A 14,438-nucleotide genomic window follows, 5' to 3' on the forward strand; every position below is an offset into this window, starting at 1 on the left:
TGAATGTACTTCCCAAATTCTTATATCTCTTTCAGTCAATCCCTTTATTTTTGCCTAAATCGTTCTTTAAAACTATCGATCAATGTATAGTTAATTTTATCTGGAACAAGAAACCCCCCAAAGTTCTACATGTGGTAATTCAAAGTCCTAAGCATTTAGGTGGCCTTGCATCTCCAAATTTTCTGTTTCATTACTGGGCGGCAAATATTCAAGGTATCCTGTTTTGGTGTGAGGGTCATTATGGGTTAAGAGATTGGGTGCCTGCATGGACAGCAGTGGAAATCGATGCAGCCAGACCCGTATCCCTCATGGCTTTATTATGTGCTCCTCTAGCATCCAGTGTTCGCATACCTACTACTAACCCAATTTTAAATGCTTCTTTACATATCTGGCGCCAATTTCGGCATCATTTTGGTCTTCAGTCCCCACCTACCAACATGCCAATTACTGCCAATCCTCTATTCCCACCTTCGACTATAGATTTTGCCTTTCTTAATTGGCATAAAGCTCGTATCAAGAAGATTCAGGACCTATTTCTTGATGACACATTCTGCAATTTCACACAGCTCTGCACCAAATTCCCTCTTCTCAAATCTAATTTTTTTAGATTCTTACAGATTCGTAATTATGTTAGAAATGCTTTTGCGGACTTTCCTAACAATCCCCCAAAGTCACCCCTTGATGATATTCTGGAAATTGATGCTAATGCTAGAAGTATTATCTCTAAAGTATATAACATGCTATTTGCTTTAGTCCCCGCCCATAGATCCCTTCTTAAACAACAGTGGGAACAGGAACTACAATTAACTTTTGAGGATGAAGAATGGGACAAGATAATCCGACGCATAAATTTTTCCTCAATCTGTGCTAGACACAACCTTATTCAGCTTAAGCTGGTTCATAGAGTATACTGGACAAAGGTTAGACTTTCTAAGATTAACCCAAATATAGATAATCTTTGTGACCGATGTTCTCAAGCTCCTGCCACGTTATTACATATGTTCTGGCTCTGCCCTGCTCTGAAACCTTTCTGGCATTCTATATTTGACTGCTTCTCCTTTATATTGGAATCGAAAATTGAACCTTGTCCCTTGATTGCAACGTTTGGTGTATCACCTAAAGACTCTAATGTTCCAGCTGTTTACTCTGATGTCTTTGCTTTTTGTGCTCTTTTAGCTAGACGTCTTATTCTGATGCAGTGGAAAAGCTCCACTCCACCTTCATTTATCTATTTGGAAAAAATTAGACACACTCTTAAAGGTAAAACACGTAAATTCACTCATATCTGGGCCCCCTTTTTTTCTTTTTTCTCAGAGTTCAGGCAATCTGATGTCCCAGGTGGATCACAGTAATTTTGTTTATTTAATTATTTTAGTTATTATTTTATTTATTTATTTTACCATTTTAAAATTTATTTTGTATTTATTTATTTATTTCCCCCCCTTCTTCTATAGTAACGTTTTGTTATGAATGTGGGCGATAAGTGACAGGGTGGGTGAGGGCTGGTGTGGGTGGGTGAGAGATAGTGGGTGGGATAGGTGGTTAATGGGAAAAAGAAAAAAAGTACTGTAATCAATCTCTGCCCTGTATTGTTTTTCTATCCTGTCAACCCAATAAAGAGAATGATTAAAAAAAAAAGAATTAACAAACTGGCAACTCTCTCTCTATTTAGCAACCTGGTAATGGGAGCACAGCTGATGGTGTGAATCAGTGCTGTAGGCTCCCTTTCTTTTCCTAATCCATCACCCTGACCACACTTAGACACCTCCATTAAAAAGCAGACAGATGCTTTTAGGCAAAGAATTACATCAGTAGTCAGAAGTGCTCTAGCTGCAGGTCCTCACACCCAAACAATTTCTTCATATTCACATAATACAGGAAACATGCAGAGAAAAACTAAGAATATTTGGTCTCCTTTTTAGGAATTCTCTCAGGAAATTGGCACTCTTTTCTGTCACCCAGAATCTCATTATCAAATAATTTTCAAGGTACACAATTAAAATTTCTGGATGAAGATTTTCCAAGAGTGAATCCGATCTTATGCGCAAAGGACTGGTGTGGGTGCAGATTTTCAATCCACACAAGAAAGGCACACCAGATTCCATTCGTTTAATCAGTCAGTCTCAGTCATTAAACAACTGACCATGTGTGCTCCTGCTTTACTACTATGAAAACCTGCAGCCACACTGGCTGCTTGCAGATAAGACTGGACACACTTGTTATAGGCTATTTCATTCTCAAAATCCAACAAAATTTCAGGTTTATAGATGCTTACAGATTTATATATTCTATCGACAATGTTCCAATAAAAAACAAAACCTCACAAAAGGTGAGAGGTCACTGAGATGCAGCATCAGAAGAAGAGAGAGAAATATTTTCATGTAAAAAATGTCCCAAAATGTCACAGATATTTTATATATTGTTATCTACCTTACAATGAACATTTAAAGAAGCATTACATAGGCAAACGTGCATTTGGCAAGTCTAGTATGTTAGAAACAAACGTGTCCAGATGAATAAAGATGTGCAACTAGAGTATCTGCAAAAATCACCAACTTTGCTCAAAGTAATAAAAAAAAAAAAAACAAATAAAACAAAGCAAAAACACTGATGTCAGCACAATAGTCACACATGTATAGTATCACACATGTATAAAACACCTCCTTGTATCTACACTCACTAACCATTTTATCAGCTCCACTTACTATATAGGAGCACTGTGAAGTTCTAACATTTGAGACTGTAGTCCATCTGTTTCTCTGTATACTTTGCTAGCTCCCTTTTACCCCGTTAATTAGGACCCCCACAGGACCACCACAGAGCAGGTATTATTTGGGTGGTGCATCATTCTCAGCACTGCAGTGTGTTGTGTTGGTATGAGTGGGTCAGACAGTGCTGCAGGAATTTTTAAACACCTCAGTGTCACTGCTGGACAGAGAATAGTTCACCAACCAAAATATTCAGCCAACAGTGTCCTGATGAAGGATTAGAGGATGACATAAATGTGTTAGCAACAGTTGAGCTACTATGTCTGACTACAAGGTGGACCAACAAGGAGGGACTGTCTAAGAGTGTGAGAGAGTGGACAGTGAGTGAACACAACATTTAAAACATCCAGCAACACTGGTGTTTCTTTCACTGCTTGGTAAACATGGCTGAACATACTTACTGCTGCTGGCAGACATCATGCCTGTACAAACAGCCACCTATTGTACAGTGTACATCTTAGGACATCCTCACACTACACTGCCAGGTTTCAGACATCAGACAAGACATCTTTAGGTCTTCGGAAAAACACCGATGCCTCATACAATCAGGCTAAGTGGCACCACAGCATGGTATGGTAAAGTTTGTTAGATTAATTACAGTTTTGTGGCCAAATTAAAACCTCAATATTTACTGAACTGTGTGATTAGGGACCACTTTGTTTGCTCTGAGTTAGGCACAATCTCAAAACTGCCAGAAGAAAAAGTGCCGCTTTTTTTTTTTTTTTAAACCATCACCACAAGCAGCAGTATCTCAGTAAGACCTGCTGATGCTTCTGAACATGTCATCGCATAGTCTCTCAACACTTCACGCTCCCAAATTCTTAAATGATTGGGGGAACCAAGGGAACAGCAAAGCATGAGGCTTAGTCTTTGTCAAATGAAAAAATTTTATTTATGTTTTACACAACGTCCCAACTTCGTTGGAATTGGGGTTGTACAATTAACATGACATGACACTCTTTAGACATTTTACTATCATGCTACTAACAGTGTCTTGCTGTCATATATTCCTCTGACTGAATATGAGGTTCAAGGTCAGAGATAGAAAGCAACCTGTGTGATGCCCACGCGCACATCTCGGCTCACGGAGTTCGTGCCTTTCAGTAGATCCCCACTGGCATGCAGGAAGCCTGCACACCCTCGTAAGAAGCCACTGGACACCAGATTCATCACCTCTTCCAGACAGCTCCGCCTGGAGCCTGGCCTGGGGGCTGGAGGAGGAGACAAGAAACAGAAATGCAGAAAGAATGAGGATAAGCAATAAAAAAAAAAAAGGAAGTCATATTTTCATATTACACTTCATATTTTGAAGGGGGAAAAAAAAATTCCACCCAGTCACTGTAAGAAATCTAGCCTTAAAGAGTATACGCTTAGTCTGTGTGATGTGATGCTATCAGTGTATTTCTTCCATGAGGTAGTTGCATGTTTACTTTTAGGGTGCTTTCACACCTTGTTCAGACCTATTGATTGTTTTCTTTAGCTCAGTCTGTTTTGACAGGTATGAACAACTCCACTCAGGTCAACACTGAACAACTGAAAATTTATGTCTGGGTCCACTTCCAAGTAAACCTTGGTTCAGTTTGCTGATGGTGGGAATACACCTTTACAATGGTCTGAACCAAATCAACATTAGAGCATGTGTTCCTTTTTTTCTGACAGCACACCACAGCTCTTGACAGACATTCATATCTTTTTTGTTAGACAAGCAATAAAGTAATAACAAAGACATGTTTTATTTTAGCACATGGATTGTGGCACATACTTGTGACCAACTTTCAGCAACCTGATTAGTTTGTCAATGTAAATTTAGTCTATCATAAGAAGAGAATTTCAAGTAATGCTTATTATTGTTTGACTATGACACTCAGATGTTAAGCATCTCCAGTTTGTACTTTCAAGGTGCCAAATGTTAGAATAACAATTATTCAAAAATTGCACATGTAAAATTTAGTGTACTTTAGCCATTGCAATGTCACAAAAAGACCAACTGTGATGTGGACGTCGGCAAAGAGAAGTGCTTAAACCTTAGTGGTTTTTAAAAACAAGTATCTGATTGGTATCAGACAATATTCAAGGTTTCAATGTCAGTATCACTTTTGGAAAAGAAAAAGTGGAATCACCCCATCCCTAATCCTGGCAGTGGCCTTAAGCTCACCAATGAGACCTGGATAGGTATAGTGAAGCTACAAAGAGCCAGTCTAACAGGTTGTAGGTAGAGATGCACCGATACCACTTTTTCCCCTTCTGATACTGATACCTGATCCTTCAGTATCAGCCATTAGAGTACTGATACTGATACTAACTCTATCCTAGAAGTCCTATAGAATGCACAAGTCCTGATATTTATACAATTATATGTGTAAAAAATTTATTCTGGTAAAAGCTATGTTCTGCATCACAAATAAAACACTTTTGGCTTGGCTAGATGGCATTTTCTTGTTGGCTTATATTTAAAACATTCTTATGTTCATTTACTGTACATATTTAGCATTTACTAGAATATAATAAACAAGGTTCTTATTACTAATTAACAATTTTATGTTAATAAACATTAAATATCTTTATTGCACAAAACAGTTGAAAACAGACCTGAACAGCATACAGATAAAACTGTGTTTACAAATCAGCACACAGCAGCTTCTGTGGCTCAAAAACGGAGCTGATTCCTGTTTCACATCCAAATTTCTCAAGTCACTTGTCTTATCTGTGCGTCTTGTTTACTTATGCTGCATCTCTGAGTGTCAATTCAGTAAACACCACCATTGTTCATGCTGTTAATATCAGCAACTCTAACTGTTCTTTCTGGCTTTGTTAAGAGCGACGGGCTGTGAGATCACGTTGCTGAGTGATGGCCAATGGAGGCGCAATGCAAGCAGAGCTAGTGGACACATAGGACCGATTAGCGGGCTGCTATGCTAATGGGTAAATTGAGACTAAAGGTCTAAATCATTATGCTGTGAGTCTGGTGGTTCCTTCTGCTCTGTCAGTAGCATTAACTCAGACCTCAGACGGCAAGCGACAACACAGAGGGAGACGAGTAATTATTGAAAGAAGCAGCTCAGCTGTTCAAGAAAGTGTGCTCTTCATGTCTAAAACTGCCGTTAATCTTCCATTAGCATTTTTACTGGCGCTTGTTTTCCCACACTGCCTATCTACTGGCTCACATGCACACATCAGAAATTGCTTTGTGGTGTTAGTAGATATCATAGATATCGGTATCGGCATCACCGATACCAATACAGTGATACCAATACAGCAGGTGTAAAAATGGTGAATAAGTTCTATGACAACTTTACATGGTTATTTGGTTTGCTAGAATATTTGCGTTTGGTTTTTTGGCTGCGTTTTTGGCTATTTGAAACATAACGAGAGAGCACTTAACATAACAAAGGCTCTGTTTGCCCAAACTATAATTGCTTGAAAATCAAAAGACAACTAGGTAAGGCGTTACTAATAAACTCAACCTACCTATGGCTTGTTTAGGCTCGAGCGAAGAGAGTAACAAGGTGCCCAGCAGTCTGGAAACAGCAATGCATACATCATAATCAGAGCCCTCAAAGGTCCTATAACAGAGCGAGGCTACATGCTCCAGCTCAGTGGACGACAGGAATACACTGTGTGCACCATTATTAGGCAAGTGAGTATTTAGACCATATTATCATTTTTAGGCATATTTTCTAACTCCAAGCTGGATAAACTTGAATGCTTAATGGATTTAAGCATAGCAGGTGATGTGTACCTGTGTAATGAGGGAGGGTGTGGCCTAAGGAGGTCAACACCCTATATCAAGGTGTGCATAATTATAAGGCAAAATGGGCCAAAAAAAGAGATTTAACTGACTCTGAAAAGTAAAAAATTACTAAGTCTCTCAGAGGGATGCAGCATTCTTGAAATTCCTAAGATATTGGGGCGTGATCACAGAACCAACAAATGTTTTGTTGCAGATTGTTGAAGAAACGTGTTGAGAAAAAAAAAGACACAAATTAACTGCCAAGGATTTGAGAAGAATATAGCGTGAAGCTACCAGGAACCCATTATCTTCCAGTTCTATCATATTCCAGAACTGCAACCTACCTGGAGTACCAAGTAGTACAAGATGTTCAGTGCTCAGAGACATCACCAGGGTAAGGAAGGCTGAAACCCGACCACCACTGAACAAGACACATAAGCTGAAGAGTCTAGACTGGTCCAAGAAATATCTGAAGAAAGATTTTTCAAAAGGTTTTATGGACTGATGAAATGAGAGTGACTCTTGACCCAGATGGATGGGCCGTGGCTGGATCAGTAACGGGCACAGAGCTCCACTTTGAGTTGAGGTGAAGGTGGGGTACTGGTGTGGGCTGGTATTATTAAAGATGAGCTGGTTGGATCTTTTCGGGTTGAAGATGGGCTCAAAATCAACTCCCAAATCTACTGCAAGCTTTTAGAAGACACTTTCTTTAAGCAGTGGTACAAGAAGAATCTGCATCTTTCAAAAAGAGAATGATTTTTATGCAGGACAATGCTCACATGCATCCAAGTACTCCTCTGCATGGCCAGCCAGTAAAGACGTTAAAGATGAAAAACTTATGACATGCCCCCTTCCTCACCTGACCTGAACCCAATTGAGAACTTGTGGGCAATTCTTAAACGGGAGATTTACAGTGAAGGAAAACCATACACCTCTCTGAACAGTGTCTGGGAGGCTGTGGTTGCTGCTGCACAAACAGTTGATCGTTAACAGATCAAGAAACTGATAGACGAAACTGGAAGGCTTATCGCTGTTACTGAAAAGAAGGGTGGCTATATTGGTCACTGATTTTTTTTTTATGTCAGAAATGTTTATTGGAAAGTTTTGAGTTGTTTGTTTATAATTCTCACTTGAACAGATGAAAATAAAAAAGTAAGATGGGAAAATGTGTTTTTCATTTAGCTGCGTAATAATTCTGCACAATAATAGTTGCCCAATAATTGTGTACATTTAGATATTCTCCTAAGAAAGCCAATACCTCAGTTTTACTTTCTTAAACATTCATGTTTGAGGTTTATTAACATTTTGGATTAACCAGGAGCACTGTATTTGGTGATTAAAAAAATAATCCTCAAAAATAAGACTTGCCTAATAATTGTGCACACAGTGTACATCTTCTCTCTGGAGCTCCAATAGGCACTGACAACACAGAGACAACATATATCGCTCTAATCCAGTTTACATGGAAAATGACAAAGAAACTGCACTCACCAGGAATACTTTAATTATTATCCATACAGTACATGAAATAGAAATGTCATGCAATGACAATATCAATGTGAACGGATGTACATATTTAAGGATACTGGAGATGACGAGCTGGTAAAATACCTTGGCGGCAGCACAGCGAACAGCCATAGAACGGTCAGTGAGGCAGGTGCGGGTGGCTTTGAAGATGTCTCTGTGACAGGGCACTGCGCTCACCCCCAAACCTTTCAGAATCTTCTCTATACATAGCATGATCTCATAGCGCCCTTGAGACTAGAAACACATATAGAAAAAATATGACTTTCTGAAATTTTTTTATCTATACACGAAGAGATTTTATTTACGTTTTATTACTTAAAACTCAGTGTGTGTTAAAAGTTATATTCCACTCCCTCTTGTTCTAGATACTTTCAACAAATGTTGGGGATCAGGTTTTGCATAACACTACATCATTTTAAATTTTAAATAATTTAATTTTGACCACTTATTTTTTGCATCATCAAATGGTTAAGATATAAACTGAGTTTGATGTGAAATAGGAAATCTGATAGGAAACAGATGTTCAAAGTATTTAATGCTTCTCTCACAGAAAGCTATAAATACGCTGCCTGTGACACTGCTTCACAATAGTTTGGGCCTGTGATTTCATAGCGAACAGACACATGCAGCATGTTGAAAGGCAAAAGGTACCTAGAGCAAACTTACAGTGGTAAAATTGCTGTTTTACTATTATTAACATTATAAATAAAATCTCAGAAAAGGCATACCTGTGGCAACTCAAAGTCCTTAATAGACAGGTGACTTAAAAGTAACTGAAAAAAGCCATGAGTATTAATTTAAAGTTATATCTGGCAATGACATAAAAAAGACAGCTACCAAAAGCAGCTTAATAAAGTTTTTATTAAAAGAAAGAGTTGATAAGTTTCTCTACAATCCATTTCGCAACAAAACGCACTCTAAATGACTGTGGTTTCAACTTTTATGCAGAACTTCTACGCATAAGTATTTAATGCCATTCACTTTAGGGCTGAAACAAATCTGCAAACTGTCCCAGGCACTATAACTGGAACCTTTTATATTCTTACCTCTGCTCCCTTCAAGGCTTTCAGAAGATTCGCCATGGTCTCTTTAAAGGAGTCGATGAGCAGGCGGCCCAACTATTCATACATTGCACCCAGTCAGGCCACAGCCGCCCTGCAAGCATGAATAGGTTTCATTTGTTAATGCTACTGAATTAAATAGGTGTCATTAAGATGATGTTTACATCCAGGAAGCCCTTGTGGTTGAATGCTAATATAGCTACAGTAACCAGCTTTTAATCCTGAGCAATGTTTCATGATTCACTGCTTTAAATACAGTACGTCCTCTTGTCTGTTCTTCTACTCTGAAATTCATGTGAGGCGCAATGGTGACCAATTATAGAATAAGACACACAGATGACAACAAATCAGGGCAAGGCAGTGAAAGTGTCACAGAAACCCATTTTCAGTGCAGGCCAGATGTGTGGGAGAATGCCTGAGAGAGTTTGTGTGTGTGTGCATATGGGATAATGAGGACTGGGTGGGAAGAGGCGACAGATTGTACTTACAGTCGAGAGGGCAGGAAGCTGGGTGAGTCGTCCTTGCTGTGGATGATGTCATTGCAATGGTCCACAGTGAGGCTGGAGGTGAAGGAGTCACCTACCCGGTAGAGCAGAGCCAACAACCAGCGTGTGGAGGGGCCTGGAGAGCCCATCAGAATGGTCGTCAGCTGCTCCACCAGCCGCTTCTGATTCTGCTTCACATCTGCCTTACACCCACACACACAAACACAACGCTGTTACTGAAGAGTAGAGCTTAACTGATAAATCAGCGAGCGGATATCACCGGAATGCCTGGAAACAAATAGCTTTGGCCCGGTCCCACCCGCACGCATCCATCCAATATTTGAGAGTCTAATCACAAATACATTATTCTGTACTGAAATAACATGGGTCATGGTCATCTGGGTCACTGTGAAGTAACTTTACCATACACCATTTATTTACACTAAACACAAAACAAGAATGGTTATTTTTGGCATTTTGGTTGGCTAGGGTGGCCATCAGGCTGAAGACTCCACTATCCATGTAAGCTACAGAGTCAGTTCAAAGCACTAGAACTAACATGTTCTTAAAGACGCACTCCTATTAAAATGAAAGAATGTGCATGTTGTCCATGTGATCGCTGCTTCACAACTCTTTAGACTTCATTAATTTTAAATTTTTTATTGTTATTTTGTATTGTTTATATAAGCTCTAGTGATCATTCTACTTTATTTAACCTATTAATTAATTTGTGGAATTTCTCTTCATGCATTCTTCATCCCACTCCTGCTTGCAGTGGGCTGGTTGGCTGGTTATCTGCCCGCTCCTGCACATGAAACTGAAAATTAGTTCTGTGGGTCCAGCATGAATCATGAGAAAGTGCAGACCTCTACCTTACAGAAGCTTACAACACTTTTTACTGTTAAATTAGATTATCCACAAGGCTATTTACTGCTATTTGATCAGTGGAAAGTTAATGAGTGGTTAAACTATAGAGTTTAACTTATTCTGCATAAATGGAAATATATATTAAATATTCTATTAAATATACATATCAGCTTTTTTTTAAATCCTCAAATGTCAAAATCGCTATCGGTCTTAAAAATTCTGTATTGGTCAGGCTCTACTGAGGAGACTGCAAAATAAATGTCTATTACTGTGTTGTGGTTGTTTTAAAGTAAATTCTTAAGTATGTGTCATACATTTACCCATGTGCACCATTTGTATCATCCCACTGATTGTGACAAACAGAAATTTAAATGCATTTCCTTGTATATAGAAAAGAACAGAAAACCTGTGTTGGAATTTACTTGTAATTGTTGTCACTGGGTTGTTGCTGAAGTCAGTGAATAAACAAATGCAACTGTACAACAGAATCTGAATCTACAACCATTACACTCTAACACTACAGGTTTTAAGATGAGATATCTATGCCTATAATAAATGTATTTCAAGTCTCACATCCGTCAGGTCCTGGCCCTAATTGCATCAGACATAAAAAAGGCTAGAAATTATGTTGCAATGAAAAGGGAAATGAATATGCATTACAAAAGATATAATTCAAGTAAACTCATTCCCCATCTCAAACAAACAAATAAACACACACACACACACACACACACACACACACACACACACAGCCAAATTGAGAGACAACTGTCTTCGTGATGAGCAGAAGGTCCTGAAGCAAAAAGAAGCTTGAAGAAAGAGAAAAACAGACAACAAAACAGGCTGTTCTCTCTCGTCTCTGGGTGTTTGAGGGAGACCGAGAGACTCTGCAACTCTGTCTAACAGCAAGCTCATTGTTCAGGCAAGCCTGATTGTCTATTCACCCTGTCTGCAACAGGGAGCAGCTTCTTCAGAAAATGTAGCCACTCAAAGACAAACTCAGCCCTCTGGTGCTCTCCCAGGCGGCTACAGGCATCCTCATTCAGCAGCAGACTGTGGCCCTGCTCTGTCCTCCTTCCCTGTACAGCTCACCAACTGACCTCAGACCTGCTGAGTCAAAGCTTCTGGCCCTCAGTGCATCCCTGTAAGAGACCCATAGATACATAGATCTTGATTTAGATGAAACCATGATCAGAACAGACCAGTATTTCTGCCATAAATGGTTTTCTCTGTAAACATCAGGGAGTTGAGCTGTCAAAGACACTGCCTAGGGCATAAAGCTGCAGTCATACTCATGGGTCTAAAATCCTCTTGATCTCTGGTTTCACATACAAAGCAAAACCCTGACCCACCTCTGAAAGCATGAAGTACAGTCTGTAAGGGGACCTAAAACATTGGCCGTCTGAGCAATCAAAATGTAAACTTATCTGATGCAGCTATGAATAATGCAGTCTGCCGAGCTCACTACCACAGCTTCAGCACTACTGTATTAGCGCTAGCTAACACACGAAACCCACTGGGAAGGACTGAATGAAAGAAAACAACCCTCTACAAACGCCAGGATTACAGCAGCATTACAGGCAGTCAAGAGAAAAGAAAGATCTCTAGTTAGCTGCCCGGGACTGTAAAGACACTGGTGTGTTAGTTAACTAGCCAACTTAAGTTACTACACTCTTTCACCAACCAGTTCAACCAAGAATTCGTCTGTCTGGAGAATTTTATAACATTAACAAGCTACACTAGTAAGTTAAAAGTTAAAGCATAACCTATTTACGCCACGTATGAACCAGCAAACGAAGGAAAATTTTCAAATTTAGTAAGAACAGTTCGTGTTTTCATGCAAGTGTCTAACACTATGGCTGCGTCCTCAGACGCCCACATAGCAGCGAGCTAGCACGCTAAGAAAAAAATTGCTTTTATCTAACGAAAATTCATACATACCAGTGGAAGATTACAGTAAATAAGCCAGCTAAACAAGTTTGTTTACATATTAAGTCAGTTGCGATTAGCACTGACCATACATTCAACACCCGCTGTGCTGCGTCAAGAGAGCTGAGAAAGCGAGCAGAGAAAGCGAGCAGAGAAAGCCTCTCGCTCCCAGCATGACCGCCAGGGGGAAATCTGCCGGAGAGGATTCATTCCTCGAGCTGTGCGTGACGGGAATCCTCTGGAATCCCCCAAACCTCATCGTCTTCTGAGAAAAGTCTCAGGGCGAATAAATGTGCGACTTTTTTTGTAACAGAGCAGGACTTCATTTTCTTTTTTATTCCAACTTCAGCCCATTCTCATACAGTTTGTACAATATAAAAACTATCGTTTAACTGTTCCAGTGCTGGAACAAAGACTGCAACATTTTGTGTCAGCAGTGACAATAAACTGAATAAAAAGATAAATATGGTTAACAAGTACAAAAGAAGATCGAGAGAGTCGCTCAGAACAGAGACACCACCAGTGGGTGGTTCAAAATTAATAAACAGGTAACAGTTAGGAGGAAACAACGAGGCAGACAGTGAGTCCGGAGACAGGAGTGGATGTAATGACGTTTCTTTCTCTTACATGATGAGTAATCAAATGATGGGTGAGATGCAGCTGGATCATAAGACACAGAGCTACTAGGTAAGGAATCCCACACACTGGAAAACTGGTCATGTGAGACTTTGCTTAACACTATAAATTAGGATATGTCCAATTGTTAGTTCATATGAATTCGTATTTCCTTCATAAATGAGCACTCTGCCAAACATTCTCCTCACTTGAGCAATTTATAACTTGCTGGAGGAGACTTATTGCAGATTCATCCATGTGCAGTATTTCATTAATGTACTGTACACTTTTTATAACTTGCTAGAGATTTGTAGCTTGCTTCATTCATATGCAGCATTACTCCTAATGTATTGTACACTTTTACATAGTTTTATAAGAGGCAGTAAGTGTGCAGATGGCAGAATTTTTTTATATTGAGCACAAAAAAAACATGGTAGGCAGTCTGTTGTAGCCATGGTCATCACTGTCTTAAATTATGACAGACCTATTCAAAAGGCCTTTCAACTGATGGAGCTTCACCTCTCATCACCTACATTTTCCATGCAGAACATCGTTGGAAAGTGAGGTCAAATCTACTAAAGTTCTGGGCAAAGATGTGTAACAGGTGATACAAAGTTTAAGTTTATGCTATACAAGAACTTTAATCTGTTTTCTCATCATGGCAGAAAAATACCATGTGTATGCAGACTTCAACAGTAGCAACACAAACTAATGCACATATTTCCTAAAGGCAAATGAACTAAAACTGTTGTGGCACTTTCCCCATTTCAGTTGCAATTATGTCATATATTCTGATGTGTATATTCTATGTGCTGCCATTCACAGCCAAGACACCCTCATAGGTTTAGCAGTGTCATCAGGAAACAACTATACACATCGTTCACGACAGAGGTGTCGGTGGTTGACCTGCTAGAAGAAGATTAGTAGTTTTTTAGGATGCACTGCTTGAAATAGAAGGAAACTCAAGCTCAGATATTGGCTTTACAAAGAACAGGCAGAGAGAATTAATGGATGTGTACACTCATGGTCAGGAGGAACACTTCTTTGATTTCTCAAGAGGGACAAAGATACAGCACAGTATTGGTCAGTGATTAAACTGCAGCATGTCTACAGCTTACAAATTAAACATTCGACAACATGAAATCTACAACCCCAATTCCAATGAAGTTGGGACGTTGTGTAAAATAGAAATAAAAACAAAATCAGTCGCTCAAACGTCCGGGATCATAGTGCGCCACACCCCGCGACCCTGATGGAGAAGCGGCTTAGAAAATTGATGGATGGATGGATAATGCACCACACATTTTCAGTGGGAGACAGGTCTGGACTGCAGGCAGGCCAGTCTAGTACCCACAGCCTTTTACTACGAAGCCACACTGTTTTAACACGTGCAGAATGTGGCTTGGCATTTCAATTGTGCTGGAGCTTTTACATTTACTGGTGTTACTTTTTTTTC

General features: G+C 39.5%; 1 protein-coding gene across 3 annotated transcripts; it reads right to left on the reverse strand.

Moving 5' to 3' along the window:
• Positions 1 to 3,637: 3,637 nt before the first annotated feature.
• LOC108436981 (HEAT repeat-containing protein 5A-like) lies at positions 3,638 to 12,523 on the reverse strand. 3 transcript variants are annotated; one of them, XR_005130843.1, is made up of 6 exons: positions 12,380 to 12,523; positions 9,575 to 9,774; positions 9,072 to 9,180; positions 8,110 to 8,259; positions 6,237 to 6,286; positions 3,638 to 3,979 (listed from the first exon to the last, which is right to left on the reverse strand). XR_005130843.1 is itself a non-coding variant. In XM_037542224.1 (5 exons), the coding sequence occupies exons 3-5, from the start codon at positions 9,105 to 9,107 to the stop codon at positions 3,938 to 3,940; spliced, it is 228 nt and encodes a 75-aa protein (XP_037398121.1). In that variant the 5' UTR covers positions 9,108 to 9,180; positions 9,575 to 9,770; positions 12,380 to 12,523; the 3' UTR covers positions 3,638 to 3,937. The 3 variants fall into 3 exon arrangements, 2 of the variants coding, with proteins under 2 accessions (XP_037398121.1, XP_037398120.1); XM_037542224.1 differs by lacking the exon at positions 6,237 to 6,286 and having other exon boundaries at positions 9,575 to 9,770; XM_037542223.1 differs by lacking the exon at positions 6,237 to 6,286.
• Positions 12,524 to 14,438: the final 1,915 nt, after the last annotated feature.

Source organism: Pygocentrus nattereri, chromosome 10 (genome assembly GCF_015220715.1).
Source record: "Pygocentrus nattereri isolate fPygNat1 chromosome 10, fPygNat1.pri, whole genome shotgun sequence".
Lineage (NCBI taxonomy): Eukaryota > Metazoa > Chordata > Actinopteri > Characiformes > Serrasalmidae > Pygocentrus > Pygocentrus nattereri.

Bases quoted from the DNA above. Each gene is read 5' to 3' on its own strand.
- LOC108436981 (XM_037542224.1), bottom strand. From the start codon at position 9,107: ATGGCGAATCTTCTGAAAGCCTTGAAGGGAGCAGAG. The intron at 8,260-9,071 runs GTAAGAATATAA...ATGTGTTTCTAG, and splicing joins AAGCCTTGAAGGGAGCAGAG to TCTCAAGGGCGCTATGAGAT. The intron at 3,980-8,109 runs GTATTTTACCAG...CTCCTCCTCCAG, and splicing joins TTCGCTGTGCTGCCGCCAAG to CCCCCAGGCCAGGCTCCAGG.